The sequence below is a fragment of the Ovis canadensis genome, chromosome 3 (assembly GCF_042477335.2).
Source record: "Ovis canadensis isolate MfBH-ARS-UI-01 breed Bighorn chromosome 3, ARS-UI_OviCan_v2, whole genome shotgun sequence".
In the NCBI taxonomy this organism is placed as follows: Eukaryota; Metazoa; Chordata; class Mammalia; order Artiodactyla; family Bovidae; genus Ovis; species Ovis canadensis.
The window spans coordinates 161,735,391-161,751,207 of record NC_091247.1 but is presented as its reverse complement, the minus strand read 5'-3'; the positions used below and the strand labels follow the sequence as shown (position 1 = coordinate 161,751,207).

At 37.8% G+C, this 15,817-nt stretch overlaps 1 protein-coding gene across 2 annotated transcripts in view; it reads left to right on the top strand.

Annotated features, from left to right (window-relative positions):
- RXYLT1 (ribitol xylosyltransferase 1) overlaps positions 1-13,668 on the top strand; it is a 28,564-nt gene extending 14,896 nt beyond the window's left edge. Inside the window, exons 4-6 of one of the 2 annotated variants that reach the window (XM_069584752.1) lie at positions 2,681-2,995; positions 5,813-5,983; positions 11,720-13,668. In XM_069584752.1, the coding sequence (XP_069440853.1) occupies positions 2,681-2,995; positions 5,813-5,983; positions 11,720-12,137 (904 nt within the window). In that variant the 3' untranslated portion in view covers positions 12,138-13,668. The remainder of the gene's footprint in view (positions 1-2,680; positions 2,996-5,812; positions 5,984-11,719) is intronic. The other variant, XM_069584753.1, reaches the window with a different exon arrangement.
- Positions 13,669-15,817: the final 2,149 nt, after the last annotated feature.

Below are 15,817 nucleotides of genomic sequence, written 5' to 3'. Positions count from 1 at the left end.
AAATTATGTACTAAGGTACCCTGGGGCACCACAAAATATTTTTAATATTTGTGGGAATGACAGTTACACTTCACATCTGTCAAACACCATGCAAACTACTAGTTTGAGGTAGTTCACATTTCACCATTAGATCACCCTGCATCCACTTCAGAGATGTTACGCATTTGTGGAGCTGAGTTTCTCATGAATGCTGTGATCAGATCCAGGTACCACTCAGAAATCAAAGTGGAATAAGCAGTGACTGTGGCAGTGTCCTCTCTGATTCCAAGGTTTGAGAAGTTGTGTAGTGCTACATAAGTACACACATCCCATTATTAAGCATGTGTAGGTAGTTAAGAGCAAAGAGTCAGACATGACTGAGTGACTGAACTGAACTGAAATAGGAATATTACGTTTTTCTTCAGTGTATGCATGTTATTTTTTAAGTGGCTTCTAAGCTCTTGGACAGAAATACTTAACAAGTTATTTGAATCTAACAACTTAAAAAACATTGCTCATTAATCATTACTCATTATTTTTGGTTTGGTAGATACTATGAAAAAATTACTAAAACACTGAAAGTCCTGGGAACCAAAAAAATTGGGGAACTTCTGATCTATACCTTGGCTCCGCAGAATTGACCCCAGGGCTTTCACCTTTGCGTTGAGGTCCAGAAAACCGGTTGGTCAGCACGTGAGGGGTGACATGCCTGATTGCTGGAATGTGAGAGCCTTCTTCAAAAAGGGAGCTGTAGAGACTCCACAATGGGTCAGATGTGCCCTTAACAAATCAGGCTTTGGTTAATTTGCATGGATCAATAAAATTAGAAGTATTCCTCCCTATCCCTTCATTTTGGGATCTTCACTGCATCATTCGGGATCTTTCATTGTGGCATGTCGACTCTCTAGTTGTGGCTCATGGGCTCGGTAGTTGTGGCATGCTGACTTAGTTGCTCCGCTGCCTGTGGGAATCTTAGTTCCTTGACCAGGGATCAGACCTGGGTCCCCTGTGTTGCAAGATGGATTCTTAACCACTGGACCACCAGGGAAGTCCCCCTGCCTGTAACTTTGGTGGTTTAGTCACTAAGTCGTGTCTGACTCTTTGCAACCCTATGGTCTGTAGCCCTCCAGGCTACTCTGTGCATGGAATTCTCCAGGCAAGAATACTGGAGTGGATTGTCATTTCCTTCTCCAGCCCATAGCTTTAAAGGAGACAAAAATGTTCATGTGCTACCAATAATAACTTTTAAATTTACCATAACTATCCTCATCATCTCTAAAGTGCTTTCTAGCCCCTCAGATTCTGCAGATTCTCCTAAATGACTAAATGATCACTGAATCATTTGGCGTCTTCCTGTCCAAGGCAAATTCAAGAAACAGTTTTGTTCCCATAGCTTATCATCACTGAAGAACAATGTCATAAAAATCACACAGTACATACACACACAAAATACATATTTATATTTTGTGTTTTGACTAATATCTACTAATCTGAGCTAACCATAGTGTCTTGGGAAAAACTCAAGCTCTCAAGTTAGATCTTGATTCAAATCTCAATGCTGCCATCACAGGCTGTGTAACTTCAGCCTGATTTCCCAAATACAAAATGGGGGCCTAACGTCCTCTGCAGAGTTGTTGTAGAGGTTAAAGGAGAACCTGTGCAGAGTGCCTTTGTACCGTGTATAAAAAAGGCATTTAATAAATGTTAGTTTTTTATCCCAAACAATAATAAGCAATAAAAGCAGGATTTCAACATATTTGTACTAAATATTTAAAGATTCTAGCAAATTATTAAAAAATGGTTGAGCAGGTTGCAAAGAATCCAGGACCATCTAATTTTACCATAGGTGAAATGGTACTTTTTTATATTTAATACATATTCATTTAAAATATTTCAGTGGTACTGGTTGTTCAAAGCAGCACATAATATGAAAATGTGAGTTATGAAATGTATCTACTCCTTTTATGATATTTTTAAATACTTTATAGAATAGGGAGTAATACAATAGATTCCCATTTATCCACTACCTGGAACCAGGTGGCACAGTAGTAAAGGATCCAGTGCAGGAGACAGTAGAGATACATTTTCAGTCCCTGGATAGGAAAGATCCCCTGAAGAAGGAAGTGGCAACCCTCTCCAGTATTCTTGCTTGGAAGATTCCGTGGACAGAGGAGCCTGGCGAGCTATAGTCTATGGGGTCACAGAGTTGGCACGACAGCACACCCACACACAGAACTAGCAGCTTCTGGCTCTCTGTCCTATTTGCTTCAGATATGTAACTTTCCTCTTAAAAGAATTAAACATTTCCAATAAAGGCATTAAATGCTCTCTTCTTATTGTTCCTCATGTCCTTTCCTCTCCCTTCCTCCTTAAAGTCAATCACTGTCGTGAATTTGTTATATATCTTCCCATTCAAATTTTTATATTTACACGTTTACTAGATATATAAACATAAATTTTTTTCCTGTGGTACTTTCAAATTTGCATATAATTAATCTGTCTACAACCAAAACTTGCCATTAATCTACATCTCTGTCCCACCATCCAAACGTGTTCAAAAAAGGTATTATAGAAATTGTTTCTAGGAAGAATATGGGTTAAGTCTCATTGTATATTTTACATAAAATGACATAGAACTTGTGGTACCAAACAGTTTTGTTCTGTTCTTGTTTGTCTCTTGTTTTTCTTTTGTTTTTAACAGCTTCATCACTGGTCCGGCTGTGGTCCCAGGGTACTTCTCTGTTGATGTGAACAATGTGGTCCTGGTTCTAAATGGAAGAGAAAAGGCGAAGGTCTTTTATGCCACCCAGTGGTTACTTTATGCACAGAATTTAGTGCAAACTCAAAAACTCCAGCATCTTGCTGTTGTTTTGCTAGGAAATGAACATTGTAATAATGAATGGATAAACCAGTTCCTCAAAAGAAATGGAGGCTCTGTGGAACAACTTTTCATAATATATGACAGCCCCTGGATTAATGACATGGATGTTTTCCAGTGGCCTTTAGGAGTAGCAACGTAAGTACAAATTATTTTTACATGTTTCCAGGCTCTAAGACCTGAATCTCTGTACCAGGAAGATTGTGTTTTAGATTTGTGATAAATGTAGTTCTTCTGAGCTCCTTGAAGCCATGTGTACCCTTTTCTTTGGGCAGAAATGTGGTTTGGCCTCATGCCTTGGTAATAATAGTTGATATTTTGAGTATTTTAGACTTTGATGAGGAGACCAGATAAGTTACATTTTTGTATTTTAGAACCCCAAGGCATAGTAAATTTTCAAATTGATCAGTAGTGCCTTAAAGAGATGTTTAGCAGTGGATGGCAGAGAGACAGATTTTCTAAAAACAGTTATAGAATCTCTTCATCTATATCTATATAACTATTATATAGATAGTTTTCTTAAATCCTTACTTTAGATCAAGTGTTACGTTGAGAGCACCCTGACCCTTCGGTTTAGGGGGATTATAATATACTCAGATCTGACACTGAGACTGGTTGAGTTTGCACAGACCTCTTGCATGTGCTCAGTCATGTCTGATGCTTTGCAACCCCCTGTACTGTATCCCACCAGGCTCCTCTGTCCATGGAATTTTCCAGGCAAGAATACTAGAGTGGGTTGCCATTTCCTACTCCAAGGGATCTTCCTGATCCAGGGATCAAACACACATCTCTAGAACCTTCTGCATTGGCAGGCGAATTATTTACCACTTCCCCACCTTGGAAGCCCTCTCCCCCAAATTAATTGATATATTATTTGGGGGTTTTGGGGTCTATCTTGTTGTTGTTGTTTAGTCACTAAATTGTGTCTGACTTTTTTGTGACTCCATTTACTGTAGCCCACCAGATTCCTCTGTCTGTGGGATTTCCCAGGCAAGAATACTGGAATGGGTTCCATTTCCTTCTCCAGGCTATATTCCCAAATTAGGGATTGAACCCATGTCTCCTGCATTGGCAGGAAGATTCTTTACCACTGAGCTACCAATCTATCTTTCTATTAAAAGGAAGGTTAGTTAAATAATATGTAATATATATGAGGCCTTCCTTTAAAATCGGAAACTTATTTTTTATCATTCTGTTAATACAGGGCCTTTGAGTAACAATAAGTTGACTTCAAGTTGCCACTAGTACATAAACTTCCTGATAGCAGAGATTTTTGTCTCCTTTTTGCACTACTTTATCTGTAGAGCCTAAAACAGTACATACACAGAGTAGGCACTCAATAAATGTATGTCAAATGGATGAATTATGAAATAGCTAACTAATGTGGTACTTGAATCAGATATTCATCTTCCATTATTTTATCACGGGTTACAAGATGTGACCTTTGACTGCTGCCCAGTTGGCTACACAAATGTCACCAGGGAACAAAACATATTCTTTGGCCTTCCATGTCCAGATTCTGACACAACAGGTTTAGGGTAGAGAAGAAGCAGACAAAAGGTTTGCTAGGTATAGCCAGGTTTAAGATGCTCTGAAAAATCTATCCTTTCAGTAGAATGTTTTGAAACAAAAAAATTATTTCTTTATAGTATACTACATCACCTATTCATATAGTACAGGAGGGAAACTTATTGTAATTCTGGTACTGTTGGACAAATATCTTTCTTATAGACCAGTGGTTCTCAACCAGGTGCAATTTTGCCCTCCCCCTAGGAGACATTTGGCAATGTCTGGAGATACATTTGACTGTTACAAGTGGAGAGAGGAGGCGATACTGGCATCTGGTGGATAGAGGCCAGGGGTGCTGCTCAATATCTTTCCGTATAGAGGACAGCCTCCACAGCAAAGAATTATCCCACCCCAAAGGGCAGTAATGCTGAGATTGAGGAGACCATTATAGACCTAACTGTTATATTAAGCTTTGCTCTAATGTGAAGGTTGTAGTTCAGGTACATAATTTGTTGCCTCTTATTCCCAAATGCCCATAAGAATGAGCCAGTTGCAACAGGCCTCTCCTGTGTGGGATATAAGATTTTGGGTTTTTTAAAAATCTACTTGAAAAGCTTTTGGAATTGGAGTTCTTTGTTATAGCAATAAAAAGAAACAAAATAGTGCCATTTGCAGAGATGTGAATGATCTAGAGACTGTCATATGGAGTGAAGTCAAAAAGAGAAAAACAAATATCATATAATATTGCTTATATGTGGAACCTAGAAACATAGTACAGATGAACTTACTTGCAAAGCAGAAATAGAGACACAGATGTAGAGAACAGACATATGGGTAACTTATGGATACGAAGCGGGAAGGAGGGGTAGGATGGATGGAAGATTAGGATTGACACATATTCACTGTATAAAATAGATAACTAATGAGACCCTAACGTGCAGCACAGGGAACTCTACTCAGTGCTCTGTGGTGACCTAAATAGGAAGGAAAGCTTAAAAAGAGGGGATATATGTATTCGTATGGCTGGTTCACTTTGCTGTACAACAGAAACTAACAAAACATTGTAAAGCAACTATACTCCAATAATTTTTTTTAAATCATGATTATTATGAATATAGAAGATTCTTTATACTTTGAAGGTCTTAAGTTCTTCCTGTCTTATAACTTCAGATCAGTAATAGAAGTTGAAGAATATAAAAAACAAAGCACTTAGGTGCATAATTTCTGTAGCAACTTTGTAAAGGATGTCAAAGTGAGACTGTTTTTTTTAAGTCAGTAGATTGAGGAACTTTTCCAAAGTAAGCATGGAAAATTATAACTTGAGATTTAAAAAATCTTATTTTAAATCTCTCTTTTCTACATCATCATGCTACCTAAGATGTTAGATTATGGAAATTTTGCCAATCCTCTTGTCATATATTAACTCATGTGTACTTACTTTTACAGATACAGGAATTTTCCTGTGGTGGAGGTGAATTGGTCAATGCTACATAATGAAAGGCCATACTTGTGTAATTTTGTAGGAACTGTTTATGAAAATTCATCCAGACAAGCACTAATGAAAATTTTGAAACAGGATGGGAATGATAACCTTTGCTGGGTTTCAGCAAGAGAACAGTAAGTGCTATGTTTACTTGATTCATCCATCATGTTTCCAGTCTGAGAGTTGCTTTATGTGACACTACAGATTGCCACAGACATTTCTAACTCCATTAATACCAGCCTTTCTCGAGAAGATACATTAATAATTAAAGCTGTGATGAAACAGTGTTGTATACATTAAAAATAGAGAGCATCTCCCATAGTCCATCTTGAAGACAAACACTGGTAACTGTCATATGCACATGTCAATTGTTAGGTTTCCTCAATAATATTTGTTAGTCAGACTTGAACACAGGAGATTGTGGATGACAATAAGAATCTTAGGTTCATCTCTGAGATGTTCAGCAAACCAGTTCATTGTTCCAAGACTGGCATGCCATATGCATCACAGCTTCAGGAACCTGGCATCACCATGAGGACAGAGGCCATTCTTTGAACCCCGAGATCTAACATAGGACCTTGCATAAAGTAGGCCAGGACAAGTGGGGAATGGATGGATGGATGGATGGATTTAATAGGGTTAACTTTCTTCCATCTTTTACATGGTAATCATGAAACAGGTGTTCATGGACTGAAGGAAGAAATTTGGAGATCATTTATTTTATTTTTAAATGAAGTTTCATGTGTAAAGCAGTGTCATCAGAGAAGTAATGCCTTTTTTAAAAAATGTCCTTTTACGTCTAGAAATACATTAATTGGAGCAGATACTGTGTTCTAGAAAGCATGACTTGACTACAACCAAGAATACTCTACCCAGTAAAGTTCTCATTCAAATTTGATGGAGTGATCAAAAGTTTTACTGAGAAGCAAAAGCCAAAAGAGTATAGCACCACCAAACCAGCCTTAAAACAAATGTTAAAGGAGCTTCTCTAGGTGAAAAAAGAAAAGGCCGCAAGAAAGAAGAAACTTACAAAGTGAAAAAGTAAAGACAAACATACAGTAAAGGTGGGAAACCATCCACACATGAAGTTAGTAGGGAGGTTAAAAGACAAAAGTAGTAAAATCATCTATATCCATAATAAGCATTTAAGGGATATACAAAACAATTAGATGTAAAATATGATATCAAAAACAGTTGTGAGGGGAGAAGAGTACAAATGCAGGGTTTTTAAAATTCATTTGAAGGTAAGAGATCAGCAACTTAAAGTGATTTAAAAAAAGGTGGTTCTTTGAAAAGGTAAACCCAAATGTATAAACCTTTAACAAGACTCTTAAAGAAAAAAAAAAAATGAAGAGCACCCAAATCAATAAAATCAGAAATGAAAAGAAAAAGTTTCAGCCAACATTGCAAAAATACAAGGGATCATAAGAGACTACTATGTACAACTATATGCCAATACAGCGGACAACCTGGGAGACAAGGACAAATTCTTAGAAAGGTAGACTCTCCCAAAACTGAACCAGAAAGAAATAGAAAGTGTGAACAAACTGATTACCAATAATTAAATTGAATCAGTAATTTAAACACTTCCAACAAACAGAAGTCCAGCACCAGATGGCTTCACAGGTAAATTCTACCAAACATTTAAGGAGGAGTTGACATCTGTCCTCAAACTATTTTTTTTTAATTGCAGAGGGAAAAACACTTTCAAACTCATTCTACCCTATGTGATACACCACATTAGCAAAGTGAAGAATAAAAACCATATGATCTTCTCCATCAGTTCAGTCGCTCAGTCGTGTCCGACTCTTTGCGACCCCATGAATTGCAGCACGCCAAGCCTCCCTGTCCATCACCAACTCCCGGAGTTCACTCAGACTCATGTCCATTGAGTCAGTGATGCCATCCAGCCATCTCATCCTCTGTTGTCCCCTTCTCCTCCTGCCCCCAATCCCTCCCAGCATCAGAGTCTTTTCCAATGAGTCAACTCTTCGCATGAGGTGGCCAAAGTACTGGAGTTTCAGCTTCAGCATCATTCCTTCCAAAGAAATCCCAGGGCTGATCTCCTTCAGAATGGACTGGTTGGATCTCCTTGCAGTCCAAGGGACTCTCAAGAGTCTTCTCCAACACCACAGTTCAAAAGCATCAATTCTTTGGCACTCAGCCTTCTTCACAGTCCAACTCTCACATCCATACATGACTACTGGAAAAACCATTGCCTTGACTGGACAGACCTTAGTCAGCAAAGTAATATCTCTGCTTTTGAATATACTGTCTAGGTTGGTCATAACTTTTCTTCCAAGGAGTAAGCGTCTTTTAATTTCATGGCTGCAGTCACCATCTGCAGTGATTTTGGAGCCCAAAAAAATAAAGTCTGACACTGTTTCCACTGTTTCCCCATGAAAAAACTTTTGATAAAGTTCAACATTCATTTATAAAACTATCTAGAAAGTGGGCATAGAGGGAACTTGCCTCAACATAATAAAGGCCATATACAACAAACCAGTAGCAAGACAAGGATGCCCAGTCTCACCACTTTTATTCAGCACAGTTTCAGAAGTCTTGGCCACAGCAATCAGAGAAGAAAAAGAAATGGAATCCAGATTGGAAAGGAAGAAGGAAAACTGGCACTGTTTTCAGATGACGTGATACTATACATAGAAAATCCTAAAGACACCACCAGAAAACTACTAGAGCTCATCAGTGAGTTTTGTAAAGTTGCAAGATACAAAATTAACATATAGAAATTGGTTGCATTTCTATATACTAACAATTAGTGTACTATTAGAAAGAGAAGTTACTATCTTATCAAATAAACTACCTAGGAATAAACCTACCTAAGAAGGGAAAAGACCTATGCTCAGAAAGCTATGAAACACTGATGAAAGAAATTGAAGACAACATAAACAGAGGGAAAGATATATCTTGTTCATCTTGTTCTCGCAGTAAAAGAATCAATACTGTTAAAGTGGCCATACTACTCAAGGCAATCTACAGATTCAAGGCAATCAATCCATCAAAATATCAATGGCATTTTTCACAGAATTAGAACAAACCATTTAAAAATGTTTGGAAACACAAAGACCCCAAATAGCCAAAGGAAAAAAAATCTTAGGAAAGAAGAATGATTTGGAGGAATCATGCTCCCTAACTTCAGACCGTACTTCAAACCATACTACAGTCATCAATACAGTGTGATACTAGCACAAAAACAGACACGTAGAGCAGTGGAGCAGAATAGAGAGCTCAGAAATAAATCCACACACTATGGTCAGTTAAGCTGTGACAAAGGAGGCAAGAATATACAGAGAGAAAAGACAGTTTCTTCAATAACTGATGGTGGGAAAATTGGACAGGTACATGTGAAAAATGAAATTAAAACATTCTCTAACACAGTATAAAAAAATAAACTCAAAATGGATTGAAGACCTAAATATAAAGAACAGATACTGTAAAACTAGATGAAAACATAGGTATAATTCTCTTTGACATAAATAACAGCAATTTTTTTTTCAGATCTGTTTTCTAAAGCAAAGAAAACAAAAATAAACAAATGGGAACCTAATTAAACTTAAAAGCTTTTGCACAGCAAAGGAAACCATCAATAGAACAACAGCAACAACAACAACAAAAAAACCTAAAGGGTTAATATCATATATATACATATATATGTATGTATATATATACATATATGTATATATGTATAGCTCATCCAACTCAATACCAAAGAAAGCAAATGGCCAAGTTAAAAAAATGGGCAGAACTAAAAAGACATTTTTCCAAAGAGGAAATGCAGATGGCCAACAGGCACATGAAAATATGCTCAACATGGATACATCAGGGAAATGCAAATCAGTGCCACATGTGTGAGGAACAAGGGACACTGTGCCTGGAATGGAATGAGTGAGGGCAAGATATGAAAGTTGATTGTAGAAACAGGCTTACTCTTGATATTCCTTTGCTACCATTGAACCAGGAGGTAGAGTAGAAGTCCTCCTTGCTTCTCATTGCTCCTTCCAGATCTCTTTCCCTTTTCCCTCCCTAAAACAATATCAGTTTTGAATCTCATACCAGAGATGAAAGTATTCACTACTCTTTCTCTTTGAAATCATAATGGAGAGAAATAAATTGGGAGATTGACTTATACACCCTACTATAAATAAAATAGATAACTAATAAGAGTCTACTATATAGCACACAACTCTACCCAGTACTCTATAATGACCTATATGAGAAAAGAATCTCAAAAAGAGTGGATATATGTTTATGTATATAAATGACTTATTGCTATATAGCAGAAATTAACATTGTAAATCAACAATATTCCAATAAAAATTAATTTACAAAATAGCTCCTTTATAAAGAAATCATATAAACCTTGGGTTTATCTCCTTAATTCTTTGAAGAGTCTAGTTCCTGATACAGTCTCATTCTCTCCGACATTTCTCCAGCCTCATTCTTAGTGATCCCCAAGGCCACATGGATGGTCTTTCCATAGCCTTGGTCCTGCCCTTCCTTTACTTCCTCTTCTCCAGTGATTTGGGTCTCCACTCGCCTTCAGTCATTCACTGTCATGGTCGTTTTCTAGCCCTCATGATTACACGTACTGCAGGATCTCAAGTTCCAGCAATTCTCTCTGTGACCATCTTTTTCTGACATTCCCGCTCATTGCCTGTAATAATCTGATTTCAGCAATTTAGTTGGGACTTACAGGTCCTTGTCCCTACTACCTTTCCATTGTCCTTCGCTCACCTAATCTTTACTTTCTTATTTACCCCACTTAAACTTCATAATCAATCATGACTGCATAGACATCCAGCTTCTTTGTTTCTTAATCTAGCAAATCCTGACTGGTTAAATCCAGCTCTGTTGCCTGCTCCATACCTCCACCTGTGCAGCCACACTTGGAGAAAGGTACTGACTGATCTCACTTGAAATATCTGACCTTGAATGTCTGGCAGTCATCCGTTTCTGTTTTCCATGTGTTCTCCCACTTTCCTGGAAGGCCATTTCATACCCTCTTTTCTCTACCCAGCTGCTCTTACCTTATAACCCTATTGCTTATTTCCCTGAGAAAATAGGAGAAAACGTCTAGCTCTCCAACTAGTCTCTCAGTTTCTACCCTTGCCCCATATGGTCTGTTCTCAACACAATAGCCAAACTGATTTTGCTAAAACATAGATGAGGTCAGTTACCCCTCTGATCGAAACTACATGATAGGGTATTCTGACTCCATTTTCTGCACCTCTCCCCTTCAGCCACCCTGGCTTCCTTGCTGTCCCTTGAAAATGCCAGGCATGTACCATCTCATGGCCTTTATGCCTGCTCTGCCTTCTGTTCTCTCCCCAGATATCTGCATGGTTTGCTCCCTCATCTCTGGCTCCAAATTCAGATGCCCCTGAGTGAGATGCTCCCCCATCACCTATTTACAGTTGTAATACTACCCTACCAGAAACTCCCTCCTCTCTCTGCTCTGTTTTTCCACACAGTACTTAACACCTTCTAAATAATTGGCTTGACCTGGTTACTACCTGTCTCTACCACTTGAACTGAGATATAAGCTCCATAAGGGCAGGAATTTGGAGGGTGAAGTAGAGAGAGAAGACCTAGCACTCACAAAATTTTGGCTGGTATAACATTCATTCAGAAACTGTATGATCACTAGATTTTAAGTGTACAACTACAAACTTCTCAAATTCTTAAACATCTTCAAGAAATCTGTTTGGGCAAGACTTGATTCGTCTTTTCTGCCTGCCATCTCTATAATGTATTTACCATTTCCTGTAACCAACATTAAAAGATAAAATATTTTCTTCCACAAAGATATGCTTAGTAAAGTGAAAACTACAGTTATTTTTCTGATTTTCTAGGTGGCAGCCTCAAGAAACAAATGAAAGCCTTAAGAATTATCAAGATGCTCTGCTTCAGAGTGATCTCACCTTGTGCCCAGCAGGAGTAAACACGGAGTGTTACAGAATATATGAGGCTTGCTCCTATGGCTCTGTTCCTGTAGTGGAAGATGTAATGACTGCTGGCAGCTGTGGAAATTCATCTGCGTACCTGAATGCTCCTCTGCAGTTACTCAAGTCCATGAATGCTCCTTTCATCTTTATTAAGAACTGGAAGGAACTTCCTGCTATCTTAGAAAAAGAAAAGACTATAAATTTAGAGGAAAAGATTCAAAGAAGAAAAAGATTACTTCACTGGTATCAGCAATTCAAAACAGAGCTAAAAATGAGGTTTACTAATATTTTAGAAAGTTCATTTTTAAAGAACAATAAAAATTAACTGTAATTCATTGTTTTCAAGCTAAGGTCTGAGTTTTTAAATCATTTCTAATGCTGTGTGTATGTGTGTGGGTATTTAGAAATGTTCTTTAAGATACTCCATAGACTCTAGATTATGTCCATAGTATTGACCAAGTACAGCCTTATTGGACCACTCCTGAAAATAAAGTTAAAATGTACTCAGACTCATTTGTACAAAGTTGAGTGATTCAGCATTTATCAACTTTTCTCACTCGTTTAAATCTGCTCGAAGGAAGCAGCATGGTTTCGTGGAGAGACTGGGCTGTGAAGTCAGACCAAACCTGGGTTAGAACCTCACTGCTGTCCCTACTGTCTGGGGACTTTGGGCCAGCCATCTCATTGTTTGGAGTGTAGGTTCCTTTCCATGTAGAACAGAGATAATGGTACCTCATAGAGCTGATTGTAAATGTGAAATGAAATAATATATAACGTACTCAATAATTGAAATAATTTCTAATTCATTTTTCATTCCTTACTAGTTATTAATAGGGTTACATTTAAATATTTTAACACACAATCATTTCCATAATTTGAGAGTAATCATATGTCATGTTGGGAATGTATGTGGACAAATTTACAGAGTTAGACTTTATTTATTTATATATTATTTTTTGGTTATTTTATTTCTTAAGTCTTTTTATTGTGATGAAGTATACATAACAAAATTTACCATCTTTAAGATTTCCAAGTGTGCAGTTCAGTGGTATTAAATACATTCGTAATGTTTTACAACCATCATCACTATCCATTTCCATAGGTTTTTCCATCTTGTAGAACTGAAACTCTATACCCATTTAACAACCACTCTCCCTTTTTGCCTTGTTCCAGGTCCTGGCAACCACCACTCTACTTTCTGTTTCTATGATTTTAACTATTCCACGTACCTTAAAGTGGAATCATACAGTGTTTCTCTTTTTGTGACTGACTTGTTTTACTTAGCATAATGTCCTCAGGGTTCATCTACGTTGTAGCATATGTCAGAATATCCTTTTTAAAGCTAAATGGTGTTCCATTGTATGTATATACCACATTTTATTTATTCATTCTTCTATCAGTGGCCACTTGGATTGTCTCCACTTTTTGGCTGTTGTGAATAGTGATGTGATAAGCATAAATATACAGATATTTCTTTGTGATCTTGTCTTCAGTTCTTTCAGGTATACCCAGAAATGGAATTGCTGGATTATAGGGTAATTTGGTTTTTAATTTTATGAGATACCTTCATCCTGTTTTGCAGAGTAGCTGTACCATTTCAGATTCTTACCAACAGTGTACAAACATTCTAATTTCTCCACTTCCTTGCCAACACTTGTTATTTTCTGATATTTTGACAGTAGCCATCCTAACAGGTGTGAGGTGGTACCTGATTATAGTTTTTGACTTGCATTTCCCTAGTGATTATTGATGATGAGCATATGTCTTGTTTGGATAAATATCTATTCAAGTTCTTTACCTATTTTTTGCTGTTGTTAGTTGACAGAGTTAATAAAAACTGATGCTTTTTATATAAATCTCAGGGTTTTTTTTACATAATTTCCTAAAAGTGAAATCACTGAGCCAAAATGTGTACACACATTAAGGCTTTTTTAAAACTTTATTTTATATTGAAATATAGCTGACTAACAATGTGATAGTTTCAGGTGGACAGCAAAGGGACTCAGCCATACATATGCATGTATCCATTTTCCCCCACACTCCCCTCCCATCCAGGCTGCCACGTAACATTGAGCAGAGTTCCCTGTGCTCTGCAGTAAGTCCTTGTTGGTTATCCATGTTAAATATAGCGCTGCACACATGTCAATCCCCAACTCCCTAACTATCCCTTCCCCCATTCCTGGTGTCCCCACATCCTCCCCAGCAACCATAGTTTGTTCCCTAGACTTGTATGTCTGTTTATGTCTTGTAAATAAGTTCATTTTGTATCATTTCTTCTTAGAGTCTGCATATATGAGATGTCGTGCAATGTTTCTCCTTCTCTGTCTGACTTCAGTGCAGTTAGAATTTTAGAGTACTCAAGTTTTGTTGGATCACATATGTTGAGGTAGATGCCTAGAAACAGAATTTGGTCATAATCTATACAAAACGTGGACTGGGGGCAATCAGAGTGAAAAAATTAATGTCTAAACTCAACAAGAGTTGTCACTGAAGTGTGGAGTAAGACAGGCCAACTCAAAGGAGAGTGCTTTGTGCAAGGCCGTCTGATGTCCTCAGAGAGCAGTGGCTTTGATTAAGGCTGAGAGAGCGTTCTTGTATCGCCAGGTCTTTGGGCTTCTGAAAGGATGCAGGGGACCTTGGGCTCAATCAGTTGCTTTGCCTGCCTTTTTATTTTCTCAGAAATCCTATTCCTTGACTCCTGTGAAACCAAGCAACTAACATTCCTTCCAGGAGTTTTTTGTCTCCTTATTGTATGAACGGCCATAGATACTGGACATGTGTAAATACCCACAGTTTCTTATACCCAGAGCTCCCACAGATGTATTCACATTATCAGAAGTTCTGGCAGCTTCAATAAAAAGGATCTGATCTTTGTATCACATTGGAGAATCATCACGGTGCCTGCCACATCATGGTGCCATGGTATCCTCTATTTGCTTTCCAGAGAACACACTTACCTCTTTCGTTATATCAGTGATTATACCTATTACCAGTCCCAAGGCAAATGAGAGATTCTCAAACTGTTTACTGAGAGAAGTCAGTTAAGCTACAGTTTGTCAGTGGGGCAGAATATCCAGATGTCTAAAGCAGCCAGGTATTTAAGCTTATCATAGATTCAGTCATGGTTTCTACAGTCTATCTTGTTTAAGACAGATTTGAATCACTTTAAGTGTATTATATTATTTACCTTTCTGAAATGGAAATGGAAAATACAGTTGTTGCAACTTCCTTTCCTGAGTATACCTACAGAGAAGCTGTTTTCTGGTTTTGTTTTTTAAATTTTTTATTGAAATACAGTTGATTTACATGTTGTATTAATTTCTGCTGTATACCATGGTGATTCAGTATACATACATAGATATGTTATTTTCATATATATTTTTTTTTCATTACAGCTTATCATAGAATATTGAGTATACTTCTATATCCTGTACAGTAGGACCTTGTTGTTTATCCTTTCTGCATATAATAGTTTGTATCTGCCAACCCTAAATTCCCACTCCATCCCTCTCTCACTTACCCTTTCCACTGGTAACCACAAATCTGTTCTCCATGTCTGGGAGTCTGTTTCTTTTTGTTCAGTTTGGTTCAGTCACTCAGTCATGTCTGACTCTTTGCGACCTTATGGACTGCAGCACACCAGGCTTCCCTGTCTATCACCAAACCCAGTTTACTCATAAACTCATGTCCATTGAGTTGGTGATACCATCCACCCATCTCATCCTCTCTTGTCCCCTTCTCCTTCTGCCATCAATCTTTCTGAGCACAAGGGTCTTTTCAAATGAGTCAGTTCTTCACATCAGGTGGCCAAAGTACTGGAGTTTCAGCTTCAACATCAATCCTTCCAGTGAATTTTCAGGACTGATTTCCTTAAGGATTGACTGGTTGGATCTCCTTGCAGTCCAAGGGGTTCTCAAGAGTCTTCTCCAACACCACAGTTCAAAAGCATCAATTCTTCAGTGCTCAGCTTTCTTTATACTCCAAATCTCACATCCATACATGACT